Source organism: Tympanuchus pallidicinctus, unplaced genomic scaffold (genome assembly GCF_026119805.1).
Source record: "Tympanuchus pallidicinctus isolate F22 unplaced genomic scaffold, pur_lepc_1.0 scaffold16, whole genome shotgun sequence".
Taxonomy (NCBI): domain Eukaryota; kingdom Metazoa; phylum Chordata; class Aves; order Galliformes; family Phasianidae; genus Tympanuchus; species Tympanuchus pallidicinctus.
In genome coordinates, this window is record NW_026294679.1 from 21,632,446 (window position 1) to 21,647,969 (window position 15,524).

The following is a 15,524-nucleotide window of genomic DNA, read 5'->3' on the forward strand; positions in this document are numbered from 1 at the left end:
GAATTGTCACATTTGCCATTTATAACAAGTGCTATCTGGGAGCACCTTACCATGTCCTTAGCTCAGGGTGGTGTTTGCTATGCTTAGTGTCACAGAAGACGCACGCCTTCTGCAGGGATTGCTCAGTGTGGGGTGGCTGGACCTGACCATGGCCATGGAGTTGAGCTATGTATGGTAATAAAACAAAGGACTTCTCAACAGAATGTTACACATACAAAAATATGACTTTCAACTTTGAAAATAAATAAGTTCAGTTTATTAAGAGCTGGTGTCAATGCTGAACAAAATACACATCCTCCAGTAAAGAAACATGTATGTGAACTATTTTTTTTCTGTTTTTTTTTTTTTTTTTTTTTTTTTGATTTACTAAAATACAAGTTGGACCTTTATTTATTTATTTTTAAATGTATTTTTTGTCTCCCTTAATTAAATGTCTTTATTACTGTGACCATCATTCTCCTTTATGCCAAAGACTGAGGTGTGGTTGTTTTTCTAATATTTCTTAGGAGTCTGGCCACATATGCAATTTTTTTAAGGGAAAATACTTGACAATGAAAAAAAAGAAAAAGAAAAAATATATTTTTTCTAATAAATAAAAATAATTTAAAATGCTAGAGGCTATACATGACTAGTTCTGATTATGTTCATTTATAAATGAAATAGTTTCCAAAATATGTGGAAGCAATATTAAAGGCAGACAAACAAAGATCTGTCTACTTTATTTTTCCATTACACTTGCCCTTCGTAATTTCTCCATCAGTGGTTCAGCATGTAAGAGGAATAAATGTCACATCACCATTCATGAAGTTTGTCAGGCTTTAAAAAAATAGTTCTGGACTCGGAGTCAACATTCATCTTCAACTTCTCTGATTGGTGGTATCAAGCTGCTTGTCGATTTGTATTGATTGATCTGATTGGCCATGTGGGTGCTCATGGGCTTGATTTGAATGTTTCTGGGATAGGCATTATCCGGCTCATCTGTAAACCATTTCTTTTCTGCTAAGAAGCAAAATGGGTAGAGACAGAATAAGGAGGGAAAATAAGAATTTTAATTAGTGAAGCACGCAGAAGCAAAAACACCAAAAAAAAGAGGGGGTAGCAGTCAGTAAAGTTTATAGAGAAAAGGCAATCAATAGAAAGTGACTTTGACTAATTAATAGCGATACAGTGCATTAGATTAATACCTCTGAAAATAGTCTTTATGGATGGAGCATGACACATTTGCACATTTGATAGAAGTTAAACAAAACTGACAGTTTGCTTGTTGTGAGAGTTCTTTTTGTTTTCATGCTCAAGTGAATGCCCTCTGATTCATTTATTGAAAAAAAAATAAATACAATAAGTACAAATAAAAGGCTAAACTGAGAAGCCAGGGAGAGCAGGTGGGGTAAAGGTTGTGCAGAAGAGAGCTTGTGAGTCCTATACAGAGAAGTACCCCAAAAGTTGGGGGGCTTCTCTGTCCTGTTTCAGCCTGGAGGTGTTCACTCTCATGCAGAGGAAGACCTGAAGGACATCTCACAGATCCTGGTGCCAGAGGGCATGGCATGGGTTTGACATGGTTACTGAGCAGCCCGGCTGTGGGTTTTTGCCCTGTACAGGGGGATGCAATCTACCTGGTGCTGCAGGTGGTAAAGGCTCAATCCTGAACAGATTAGTTGTGATACATGACAGCAAGGCATGGGAAGCAAGGGTTTACTAAGATATTAGTGGGGCCACCAGCCCTTCGGTATGTTTGCGCAGAGCCTGTTTCCATCATCATGGGAAGAGTTTTATGGCAGTGCTCTGGGGTAGGCTGGGAGGAAGGAGAAATTATAACATTGCAGCCACTCCCTCACTGCATAGGATTATGGCCGCTGTTCTGCATTGCTCATAATGCAGGTATGTACAAAAGCTTCACAAAATTCACAAAAAAAAGAAAGGATTTCCTTAAGCCAGTGCTAACACTGGTGTCATTCCTTAATGGCAGGTATGTAGCTTTGCAGGATATCTAAGTACTTTGAGTACTTAAAGACTCCTCATCATCATGCAATTTATGGTCATCAGGTGCTTGTTCTTTAACACATTGTGAGCAGGGTGTTCCTTCACCCATCTCTCTTTCTCTCCTTATCCAGTTTCCAGAGGTGGGTGTGCAGAGCAATGAGTTCAAATGATGCTGGGGATAGGATTCTGCAGCTGTGGCATTTTCATTGTTACATGCCATGTTCAATGTATGCTACATCAGAGTGGCTGTGCTTACATTTATGCAATACTTCTCATCCCTGTGGGAAACTCAGAATGCTTTGGCAGTTTCACTGTCTCACTACATAATACAAACTAGCACTTCAGCTTACCCCTGAAATGCTGCTATCTCAAGGCTCAAATCAGGGAAAGAGAGGGGTGCTCCTTTATTTAAAAAATAAAAAAAATTAAAAAATAATTCATCTCAGACCAAGCTCAGGAGGCAGAGTTTAGAACAGAAATTGGAAGAGCAGAAAGAGACAACTATCCAGGCAAAGATGTGTAAAAATAAGCAACTAGCTGTGAAGTTAGGGCTCTGAAGAAGGGGATTAATTTCCAGAGTCCCTTTACTCAGTCACTTTTACCTGCTGTGGATTTTAAGCATCTACTTATGACACTCCAACCCCAGCAACCAACCCCTAACTCAGGAAAGCTAATCCATTATTTTTACTGACATATTTGTTATATGTGCTTATGCATTTATAATAATTTTTAAAAATTATAGAAAGGAGTTGTATCATCATTATTTGATGGGGATTACTGAAATAGAATGACTGCACTGGTTTTCCTGTCATTATTAAAAATATGATTTTCTTTTTTGGGAAATATCTGACTCATTTTGGATGAAGGTAAATATTTTCCTACCTGCTTAAAGTTGCCTGAGTCTGAGCAATGTTTTCTTTCCCATGTCTCTCTCTCTCTCTCTTACCTATTATAATTAAGTTCCCTTTGATTTGAACAGATTGGACGATAGGAATTCATAATGTTACATCCTGCACACTGAAGCTAACTGATTAAGTGCTCTAAATTATTCTTCCTGACAGAATGATAAAGTTACAATCTGTTCAGAGATGATCTACAGCTTGCCAGACTCCTACTGCTTCTTTCTACATTCATTTATCTTTTTGTCAAGCAGTTTAAAAAAAAAAAAAAAAAAAAAAAAGCCTCAATTCCATAGATCTTTTAAAGTCATCAGAACATCTGAATTATTAATGAGACTTTAAGGGAATGGCTCCTGATGGGAGCTGGTTTAAGAAAGGTTGTAGGAAAAAAAATCTAGGAATGTGTACACATCAAAATAATTTCAGCTCCATTTAAAAAACCATTTAGTTCAAGTGTGACACATGAACCATTATGCATTTGTGAAAACCAATTTTATGTGATCTACGATTAAACTAACCTTTCAGAGAGGTGTAAAGTGTGATGGTTATCATGTTTTAAAAGCCTTGCAAGATCACATAAACAATTTCAAACTAACAGTTTTCTAATGGTTTGTGTTTAAAATGATTTTGAGGCAAGTTAAGCACTGTGAACTTTTATCTCTAGCTTCTTTTTGAACATACAGTACACAAATTTTCCTTACAAACAGAACTTGCTGCAAATTCATGCAATCTCAGAGCAAGAAGGGAAAGAACTGTGCTGGTGCTAAGGATGAGCAACAGCATGCTGTTCAGCAGCAAGTGAAAAGCACTTGCTTTGCCCCTGCTTTCCCTGGAACTGCAGAACAAGATAATTATATGTTAATCTTTACAATAAAACTCATGTCCAGGGAGCCGATCTTTAGAAACTGACACCATCAAGTCTCCTCATGCCTTCATCTGGCAAGTAATAAATACAGAAGATAATTAGTAAATGCAGAAACCTGTAGATTATTTTCTTTGACTTCTTTTGCTTTTTAAATTTCTTTTTGCGAGCACTGAAACCTTAATCCAGGCATTACCATCTACTGTATCAATGCTTAAACCCGGCTTTTCATTTCTCATGTCCTTCTTCTACTGTCCAAATTATCTTTAATAACATAACGAAACTGCTGTGGAAGTCCATTACTCACTATACTTACCTTTGAAATGGGAGGAGTGACTTTCTCCATCTTTCCATCTGATGTATTCTGCTCCCAGTTACTAAATATTCTTCTTGAATCCCTTACACACTTTTAAGTCTTTTTTGTTATGTTTACAGTGTTAGCACAGATCTTTACACATCTTACAAAAACACTTTTTCCTTAAAAGTCTAGACTTTTTTTTTTTTTAATCGAGACTTCAGTTATTGATTTATCCACCAGAATGTGGGTAGTCCTCTGTTGCGTCCTGTCTGTTTCTCTCCTTTTTGGCACATGCATACTGATCCTAACCATAGGTTACAGTGAGAACAAGCCTAGTTTTCAATGTTTTTTTTTGTTGTTGAATTTTTTTTTATTTTTATTTTTATTTTAAATAAAAGCTCTTTAAGAGAGATACAAATTCTTCTATCCTATTTGATAGATTTCCTTTTGACACCATCAGTTGAGAGACTTTGGAATGTCTAAGTAACTTCAAAAGTATCACAAAGCAGAAAACAATCACCTTCTTCTCAGACATACACTTGTATTTGTTACGGGTTGTCAGCACCCAAAAGCATTCATGGAGGTCTTAAGGGCTTGCATCACAAAAAAAAAAAAGTACTAATAACTTGTGTAAGACTTCCTTGAAGCATAAATCAAAAATTAAAAATAAAAGATTAGTTCAATACATCTATAACAATCTCACAGTTCTCTCGAACAGCTGTTTTTTTTTTTTTTCCCTGTCTTTAAAAATTCTGGCCTGAGTAACCACATTTGAATAAATATCACTGAGAAAAACCTTCTGAATAGGGCAGAGGTGAAGAAAGTACCAGCTAAAGATGATGCTAAATTTTACTGAGTCTGTATTCTCACCATAATCCCAGATTACCTTACAGTTGTTTAAAAAAGGATTCGTATTCTTTTATTTCGTGACACCAGTTTCAAATGAGGCTGAAAGGGATGCATTTGGGTTGTCCCACAAATAACTCACTTGTTCAAAATTAAGCCAAAAATTCTGCTGCACAATTTCTTCCTTGATTAGAAAAATAAAAGTTTCTCCACCTACTTTAAAAGTCTTGTTTGGCAGATGAATATTTTATATGAGGTAGGTAGGAAGTAATTTGCAGGAAAAGAGAAGGAAAAAATTATTCTTGCTCCCTGTCAAAGCCTTTAGCTTGGTCCTAGGCAGCTAAAATTTTGGGACTTGCTTTTGTTGATTTTTTTGCTTTTTTAGGTTGCAAAACAAATTCTACCTTTGAGAATGGAAAATGTCTGACTCCAACAGTGGGAGCTCATGCCAAATATCTTGTAGGTGTGCCAGGTGCCACATCCTCTACATTTAATGACCAGCCTTCCAATTTCATCAGTATATCCACATCAGAATATCTTCATCTCTTCAATAAACAACTGTTGGACTGTATGACTATATTTAATGTGAAAATTGAATGGAATAACTGAAAGTAAGAACTAATTCTGCAGACTTAAGATCAGAAGACAGAAGAAAATTAAATTTCAGAATGATCAAAAGAATTTAGATTTTCACCCATATTAGGCATTCTTCTTTTGCTCACAAAGAAGACAAATTGTTTCTGTAATCCAGATTGTTAATATGTCTCCTATTTGAGCTGCACATTTACTATTTTTTTAATAAAATCATTATTATTTAGTAGGTGACAACTGGCTTCATATTAACACCCTTCCTTCCTCTACTAAATGGAAACCAGATAAAACATTAATGGGAATGCATTTTGGTGTCAAAACCATTAACATTCTTCCAAAATGCATAACTGTTCTCCATTATCTTCAGTTAATATTGCCAACATAAAAAGATGCTCATGAACATACACAAGGGATGGGAGAGAAAAGAGGGGAAGAAAGGAGCTGGAATGAGGAATGAGAAATTAATGTCTGCACTAGGATAGGCATCTTCATTGAGTAGGAACCTGGATGTTTATAAGAGGACACGTGCAATTAGAAAGGCAAGCTGATGAGAGGATAAAAATAAAACAGGGTTGAGCAACAGCAGCAGCAGCAGCAGCAGCCAGTTTTACTTCTGGATTGGAGGGAAAAATAAAGGCAAAAAAAAAAACAAACAACAACCAAACAAAGAAACAAACAAACCAGTAACTGAATAAAGTTTTTAACTACTTTTTTGTTTAATTCCACAAGTTTTCACAAGGACAAAGTTATAGAAGGAAACCCACAGCAGTTGCTAGGTCATGCAGAACCATTAATTGTCATACCTTGGCCCATTCTATTCATCCTTGTTGCACTTTAGAAAAAGAAGTAAGCTATGTAAGTTTTACAATGCTTTTAAATTGTCATATTTCCTGTAGAGCACTTTAACTGGCACATCCTTGTAGAAATAAATATTCTCAGGGCAAAACACGGTAACTTTCTTTGCAAAAAGAAAAACATGAATTTGTCTTTATGATCAAAAGCAACTGTAATATATTGATTTGTAGGTGAGCAACCAAAATTTGCAACATATTTCACTGACAGGACTCACAGCTGCATTTGAATGCACACACACATATATACTGTATTCCAATTGTTATGCTTAATACTGTGCAGTGGCTCTCTGTAGCCCACTTATATGGTTACAAGTTTTGTCAGTAAAAGTGCTTGGCTTCATTGTCAATTCACACAGCAAGCAAATCTTCAAAATTACCATGCTTGGGGAAGGGGAAGGTAAAAAACAACACTAACCATAAAAGCACCTTGTCTGGGTTGGCAGATGCAATGCTAATCACTCCCATATCCAAGTTTTTTTTTTTTTTCTCTCTCTGCATGCTTTCTTGCTGGGTAGACAATGAAGGTGGTACAAGTTTCCAGCCTTCCTACCCATCACCCAGGGAACTTCTTCACACAGCCTAGAACTATTTCTAGATTTCAGAAGGTTGGCATTTGAAATTTAAAAATAAGCCTCAAGTACCATTTTTGTGGCTCCCTAGGATAGGTTTATTTCCTCTACTTTATGTAACTTCTTGCAACAAGCTGTTTGGCTGGGTGAGTCATTGGTGAGAATACACAAGTGCCTAGAACATGATGCCTCAGTACAGTGTTTGTTTCCACCCCAGCTCTCTTGTTCTGCTCATTCATTAGCCATTTTGGCACAGCATCTTTTCTTCCCAAATGGGAAGGAAGCTCACAGATCTTAAAGGCACTCAGTTGTCCTCCCACGTATTCCTGCTTACCATGTACTGGCACACCTGCTGAAAAGAACTGGCTAAAACATGGCTTGGGATTTCTGGAGGATCTTTGCAAATTAGGACTCTCATTGGAAGATTTATACCACCACTCTACCTTTGAAAAGTTAAACTACCATCTGGGGAAAGGAATAAAGTCCCCTGGGAACTGATACTTAAGCATAGAAAAATGCTTGCTCTTTTCTGAACATTATTTATTCTGTACATAAGGTGACTAATTCACCTTTTAAAGACGTAAAAGTCCCAGCAAGGCAATTTTTAATGACTTACATCCAATATTTATGATACATATGGCTTTTTATCCCAAATGTCAAAAGTGAAAGAAAATATAGCTATTCATGTGGCAGTATAAATAGACAGAATAATAATTTAATATGCAATTAGACTCTTTCTAAACTTAAATTAAACGATTGGAGTTTTACAACTCTATGCCCAGACAATGTCAATGTTAAAGGGAAAAAAAACACTAACTCCAAAATGCTAGTATTTTAGAGAAAGTCTTCAAAGAAGCAGAAAAGTCCCTGATGTTGCTTTGGTATACAGCAGGTGCTTAACAATAACCTATACAAAGAGCACAAGTGCTATATAATTTAAGCTTAGCTAGTGAAAAAGCAGTAGGTGTGCTATTGTTTTTGTGGGCTTTTTTTTTTTTTTTTTTTTTTTTGGCAATAGGTGAATTTCATAAACTTCATATAAATGTATCAACTCCTGTAGATGCAGTTATAAAAGCCTACTGCAAAATACATCAACACTTCTGCACTAAATGACTTTTTTTGTGTAAGTCTAACACCAAAAACAAGTGTTCATGTTAAATATAATCTATTTTCTGATATCTAGGTAACTGCAGTGAGTTATGTTTTCAGTGTGCCTATTGGTTTTAGATTTTTTTCTCCCCTAGTATTATAAATAACTTTTGGTCCGTCTGCTTTGTTGCTGTTGTGCTTAAGGGTTTTATGGTGGTGAAATAAAAATGACAACCACATGCACACTGTCATACATATGCAAAATATGTGTACAAAAAGGGAGAGCTCCATGGGAAAACAGGGAACATTACTGTTGGAAACATTAATTGGGGAGAATGGGTGGTGAATGCAAGTTTCACACACAGTGGGAGCAGATACACATATCAAAGTCTATCTTCCTGCACATACTTCTGTTTTTCCCGGGAATCCCTGGTCTTGGTGCGGTTCGGTCGGTTTGCTGTTGATGGGATGGAGTGAGCTGATGAGCTCTTCTTGCTGGAAGAATAGGAGGAATGGGAGGAATGAGAAAGACTGGCCCGGGATTGGCCAGCGTTGTGGTCGAACTGCATCAAACAGAAGATCAAGTCTGTCGGCACAAGCTCAAACTCATACGGTGGGTTTGTGATAACATAACTGCAAAGAAAGAGGGAAGAATGTTTAAATTTCAACCAAAAATTTCCTCTAGAGATGGACATCCCATGAACATTTATAAAGATTTCTGTTTCTTGAATGTGTACATGATTACAGTTCACATAATACTACACTTTTTTCAGTGCCATCTTATGTCAGATATCACTCTGAAAGTTTGCTTAGTGGAACAGACATGTTCCATGTTAGTAGGATGTCCTCCAAGGAAGCCACATCATGATTTTTCTGAGAGCACAGCATACAGCTTATCCTCCTTTCTCTAGCTGCTTTGGAATGCATTGCCTCTAGTAAACTGATACAAAAAAACAATATACCTACCAGAAACAACATTTAAAGCTGGATTTTACTTAAATATAATATAATAGTATCAACTCGTATTGCTCGTATTACCACTACACATAAAACAGGTTAGGAAAAATAAGTAAAGTTAATTCCCTTTTTCATTTCACCTCTATGGTCAGTTTCATGACCACAGTTTCATGACAAAGAAAAATACAAGGATCCTATATTGATAAATATACATATACAGGCCTGAAATAAAAACTTTGTCAACCTCAATGATCCCCCACCTGCTACCAAACCTCTTTCAAAGACAGTAAAGGCTTTTAGATCTTACTGCTAAAATCTTTTATGTGTATAAATGCGTTGTATTTGAATAAGGCAATTGGAACTTTCTTTATAAGAAAGGAATGAGTAAGAATTCTGAAACACACATTCTTTTCAAATTCAATGTTAGCAAGATATCTGGTTTAACTGCTTCAGAGACTATAGTCACTTATTAACTCAATTAATAATCCCAAATAAAGCAAGTACAGAGTAAATCTAAACTGAAAATCATTTTTCTAAACATTCCATCAAAATTGTTATGGATGAAACCACTTCAGTGGGATGCAGTGTTGCTTATTGTTTATTGCCATGTCTAGCCAATGCTTTTTGTAAAGAATGAAATAGTAATGGATGGCATACTTATGATAGTTCTGATGTGGGTTTATGTGCATATTTCTAGTGGGTGCACATTTCAAGTAAGCTGCCAAATAGCCTTTGGGTTGCAAAGATTGAAATGTATCCATTCTGTTCAAAGTACTGAGTTCAGCCTCAGTTTTACCAGAGTTAAAATGCAGTCTATTAACAGAGGAATCTACATTTATGGGAGGAAATGGTGATTATATAAAACCTATGACTTCAATTCCCTAAAGTGTTACCACAAAGTATTCAAAGATTTAGCTTTTGCTGCAAAATTATAAAAAAAAAAAAAGGAGAAATCTACTTATTTAGATTTGTTACAGGCATTAGGATATCCTCATCCAGAAGTATGAAGAACAGTGAGAGAGATGTTCTAAGATCACACTTACCGTTTAGTGCATTGGCTGGGAGTACTTAGATGAGCATCCCTTAATCGATAAATTCCAAAGCAAAGCATATTATATGTTTTCAGTGCTTTACAAAATAGATCTCCATAACAGCCTCCATCCTAGGAAAGGAAAAGAAAAAAAGAAAAAAAAAAAAAGGAAGAAAAAAAGAAAAATAAAAAAAAGAAAAAAGAAACACTGTTGCTGTGTTTTTTTTTCCCCTCTTTTATTTAAAACCGTGACACAGAAGTAGATTTTCAGTAGGAGTTTGTACCAAAATGTCAATGTATAGACTACCTGTTTGTGTCACAAATGAGAATCTTTTATGAAAGCAAATGAATAAACTAAATGTTTTACTTCAAATAAGTAATTACTTCAAGTGATCATTATTTTGGAGAGCCTAGATCCATGCAAAGTTACTAAACTGGCAAAAGTTAATGATCTGTTTTAAGATGGAAATGCAAATTTTGGTATTAAAGAATGCATAATTCTACAAATTACATAAATTATAGTTTTAAAATTGTTAGTATTTGTGACCCTTTTAGGCAGCAGCCATGTTATCATCTTGACAAACTCACTGAGGAGAGCAACCAAAACAAGGGATCTGAAGAGTTAAATAATTACATATCTCCCACTTTAAAATAGTGATGATAAGTATGCCTATTTCATAAGCAGTATAAAATTATTGCTTTGAGTAACAAAAGCATTAATTTATATTTGATAATTTGTATATTTAAAATATTGATTCTTAAGTAATGGTGAGTGTTCAGTACATTCAGTGTTCATTGACACAATGCAGTTGAAGATCTGGCAAAGCAGCAGTTGGACTGGTATTTTTCATTTTATTTGATTCTGAGTGCCCATATGTTTTGATGAGCTACTAGTCTCAACTATGAATGGAGCTTTACAGGTATTGACAGGTTTTTTACTTCCATCTGTGTGCTCTCATTGGCTTTAATTCTTAATCTGGTGTTTCTCAAGAAGAGTACAAGATCTGGCCCAGAAAACATTTTTAAATACTACTTAATCCAAGCATGTCATTTTTTTTAAATGTTCTACTTTAAAATTTTAATTTTCCTCTTAGGATAGTTGAGTGAAAGTGTCAGAAAACTAGCATTTCACAAGTATTTTAGTCCATTCAGAAAAAAACAAACAAACAAACAAAAAACATTATAGTTTTGTTTGCCAGACAATAAGTGTATTAGAAGAAATTAAAGCTCTATGCAGAGACTAAAAAAACTCATCAAAACCCAATAAGGGTACAGATATTTTCATATATAGACTGGATTATTAGCAGGATGGTTATTTTCTCCAAGTCAGCTCATGAATATCTTTAAATGAGTAACAAGAGCCATAGGACTTTTCACTCTGCTTGAAATACTCAGGAAAGTAGACTAGCAAGTCATATAACATCTTAAAAAGAATAAGAGCAAACCTGACACCCCACCTATTAAAGTGTCAAGCCATCTAAAAGCTTTATTATTTCAAACTAACTAACAGAAATCATGCACTACGATAGATTTTTAATTCACTCCTACAGAAAATAAATAGACCATACCAGCTTTGGTCCTACATGTGTCTCATGCTCTTACCCCTAAGTCTGCAAATGGCCCATCGTACAAAGCCAACTGAGCAACTCGACACCTGTCCCTGTTTGCAAGTGTCTGGGGCGTGCTGTAACCTCCTCTCAAAGCATTTTCCTCGGCAATCAGTGCTTCCAGCTCTGGTGTGGCTCCTCCTGTTACCAATGTCCGTATCAGTGTGAGGATATTGTCATTGAAGTATGTCTGCAGAGATAAAAGAAAGCTCTTTAAGCAAACACCATTAAAGTCACAACTGAAGACATCCAAATTACAACTTTTCTGGGTTTCTGCTGTTTAAAGTTCTTGGCTGTCTCTTCAAATAATTTTATATAGAAAGTGAAAAGACAGCAGCCTCCAATTACTCTATTTTATTCTATCCCATTAGGCTTCTATACTAGATCCTTCCTTTTAAACACCAATTCTGGTTGATTTTTATTAAAGTACAAAAATTTGAATGATTTATGTTTCCTATAATTGGTGTTAGTAGTGATGCAATGACTGCTCTCCTTCTCATTGCCTTCATGTCTAATAATGGGCTTTAGGACATGTAATTGTAAAATTCAGACCACATTTAAAGCTTACACAGGCTAGATTGCCTTTTTACTCTTGTCACCAATTCGTTGGGGAGCTGCCTTTGTGCTGCAAATGTCATTACTTATTACTGTGGCTGGACTCTAGCAGTCTAACTGAGGTATTGTACTAAACATCTTATTACGAGACTTGACAGTGTTCAGACATAAGCATGTATCAATTAAACATCTTGAGTTCATTCCAGATAAATGTATGATGAGTTTGGGATCCTGGTGGTCCTTTTAAAAAACTCTAGGGTATAGGGTAAGTGTGGTTTATTAGGGAAGATTTACTCCACACTGACATTTTGCCAGCATCTGTAGCATTGCTGGTCTGTCAGGCAAACAATGAGCATTTTAAATATTAATTTAATGCCACATGAATGACTTTCAAGTTCACTTAAAAGTATACTAGTATAGTAGAGATACACAGTTAAGTATCTGCAGTGCAATGTACTGGGCAAAAAATAATGATCACCAGAAAAACATGACACCATCATTTACAATGACACCAATGTCTGGGTTTTCAGAAGCTTTCCAAGTGCAGCATATGAAAAGAAAATGAGCTAACTGTAGTATTCATGGGATTCACATTATTAGATTTATGACTTTTGTTGATTTTAGGACTTGGACCAAATGTAATCAGATAACATGAAAACGAATATTGCATTCTCAAACAATGCTTGTTGTGCAAAAACCTCAATAACACTTTTCATTGAAATTCATTCCTTTTCCAATATAATGCAATTGTTTGTAACACACAGTAAACTGAGGTACAGGTTGAAATGTTTTATTCTGAGATCAAAACACAGAACTGGCTCCCTATCCATGTTGCTTTGATATTCTTTCTTTGCATAATGAAACCTCAGTTCTATTGTTTACTTGAGCTGACAGATAAAACAGGGGAAAATGAATGCTATGTGGCAACATTTTTCACTGTTACATTGAAATTTCATAACTTCAAGCTGCTTCTTTGCTTATTTACATAGGCATATATGCCATTCACCTGTTGACAAAAATTAAAATGAGAGGAAAATACTATTATTATCATGCAAAACCTAAACCAAATACTTGCATCATATCAGCTCCCATATATTTTAATTTAACCTCAGTATGGCAGTACATGTTTTTAAATACAAAGTGTACTGTGACAGTAGTCTGATACTAGCAGGAGGAATTACTCTAAAACAACAGCTAATCTCAAACCAGCTCATACATGTGTGGATGAGATGTGTAATAATTCAAGGGTAACACAAACTTTTCTTAACATAAAGTAAAATCATTGTGACGCCTTGCAAGAAGGAAAGTCTGGAATGATTATATGATGCTTAATGGGAACTGCAGTGGTGACAGGTAAGACAATCAGGTATTAATGTTTATTTATTCTTCAGTTAATTACTTCTTACTTGATTTCATGGAGGTAAGAATCGGAGCTGCTTTCTTTTGGCAACTTGCTATACTTTTCCAGAAATAAGAAAATCTCAGAATCGACAGATCTGCATTAAGTTTGGTCTCTTTTCTTGGCCTTTGCCAGTGTATATTATTTACCAGGCAGAATTAAAATAATTAGCATAATTCCTTAGCTCCTGTAGTTTAATCAGCAATGTTTCTTGACACCAGCTTCATATATATAAAGACATACACTGACAGATCTAGAGGTTGGAGACATTGTATAATAGAAACTGGAAAAGACCTATCAGTAAAAACATGCTTCTATATGGCACTTAAATCATACTTGTTCACAGAATTTATTCAAAAATAATATTTTTAGTTTTACTGCTATGAATCAAGATGATATAGGGAGAAAAAGTAATACATGGTTCCACAGGTGGACTTTTTTTCAAGTCTGGTTAATAAGCTCATTACACTGTAGCCAAGTCTAACAAGTAATGTTCAGCTACTCTAAGAGTGAAAGTTGTTGATCTGTGTAAAATAACATTTTCATAGCTTGGTGACTTGGAGTGATTGGCAAAACATGCAAAAGTCTGAAGACATACTAAAGATTTTAATGCTCTTTAAGGAGATAGGTATAATTAGACCAAAATTTCCTGACTTATACCTCATTCTCTCTTTATTCTGTAATGGAAATCACAGCTTCTATAGCCAGAATCCAGGATTTAAACACATATAACCTTACATCATTTGCATTTTGTACTGTGCAAGTACACAACTACCCTCAGTTACAGCTCACTAGAGAATGGTCTACTAAGAAATTACAATGGGGCCACTTTGCTCATTGTACCATAGATCTCATATTAAACAGTGAAATGAGAGACAAATTTTAAGTGACGTATCAAGGCAGGTACCTGTCATAAAGTTATTAATAGGAATTAAATAAAATGAAAATGAAAATAAAAGTAAGTAAAGTAAAATAAAATAAAATTAACCTCCCCAATGTCCATTACAACTAAGAAAAGATGGGCCCAATTCTGACTTACATGCCAACCATGAGCAACTCTAAAAGCCATAAACTGCAATGAAACTGGTGCAAAAGGGAAAAGAATCCAGCCTATTGTCAACATAGCAGAATGCTGTCATGCAACAAAGGCCTCCCACTGCTAGACAAATGTTAAGGCAAAGCTAAGATACTTATTAGCAAAGAAGGAAACATTAATTTTTGAACAACGGCTTAATTTGGGTTTCAGACCATGACTGATATGGATGTCATCATTTAATCAGATGGATGAGTGCAGCCAAATGATTGTTTTCTTCAATTTCTGTCAATGAGTGTAAAGATTCCAGCTTTCAGGATGGATAGTGTTAGTACTGCAGATGACCATAAACTGCCCACCTGCAACCAAGCAAGGATGGATGAAAAGGAAGTGATAACTTGGCATCTTTTGCTAAATAGTGTTGCTTCTTCCCGTACTTTGATTTAACACTCCTCAGGAAAATCCTATCTTTCTTTGCTTTTGATTGTCACAAAAATCATACTCCCTTTACAACCTCTTGCCGGTTTGGAATTGGGGAACATTGATCTTCATGTTTGCCTTTCCAATCCAAATCATTCCTATGATTCTATGATTTCTATGATTATAACGCTGAAAAGCTGAACTAGCTGATATCCATTTCCTTTGGAATAATAATACACTGAAATTAATTTGAGAGTGATCTTGTACTTGCTCTGTGGGAGGGTACATGGCCTGGATATGCCAGTACTTATAAGGAAACACTCTACAGAATCACTTTGGAAAGGTGCTGCTGTACTTAAAGTACAACACGACATTCTTCAGTTATGGCAGTGAATTACTTTTCTTGGCTGTTAAATCATAGCTGAAAATATATTTGTTTGCTCCTGCCATTAACTTTAGCCTATAATGAACATCTGCATAGTGTCACTGTAATCAGCATCCACAGTGCGAATATGACATGGTACAGGCTAAATAA

The 15,524-nt window shown here is 35.5% G+C and overlaps 2 protein-coding genes across 29 annotated transcripts in view; one reads left to right on the plus strand and one right to left on the minus strand.

Moving 5' to 3' along the window:
- Nucleotides 1-15,524, plus strand: part of RPS24 (ribosomal protein S24) — a 773,435-nt gene that overhangs the window by 115,592 nt on the left and 642,319 nt on the right. The gene's annotated exons all lie outside the window — the stretch shown is intronic.
- The window catches only part of KCNMA1 (potassium calcium-activated channel subfamily M alpha 1), a 432,315-nt gene continuing 417,024 nt past the window's right edge, over nucleotides 234-15,524 (minus strand). For 7 of the 28 annotated variants that reach the window (XM_052676758.1, XM_052676779.1, XM_052676768.1 and 4 more), the window contains 4 exons: nucleotides 11,578-11,772; nucleotides 9,989-10,107; nucleotides 8,397-8,621; nucleotides 852-996 (listed from right to left, as the gene is read on the minus strand). In XM_052676758.1, the coding sequence (XP_052532718.1) occupies nucleotides 975-996; nucleotides 8,397-8,621; nucleotides 9,989-10,107; nucleotides 11,578-11,772 (561 nt within the window). In that variant the 3' untranslated portion in view covers nucleotides 852-974. Of the gene's footprint in view, nucleotides 1,000-6,168; nucleotides 8,622-9,988; nucleotides 10,108-11,577; nucleotides 11,773-15,524 lie in introns of those variants that run through there. The other 21 variants (XM_052676755.1, XM_052676752.1, XM_052676770.1 and 18 more) reach the window with 4 other exon arrangements.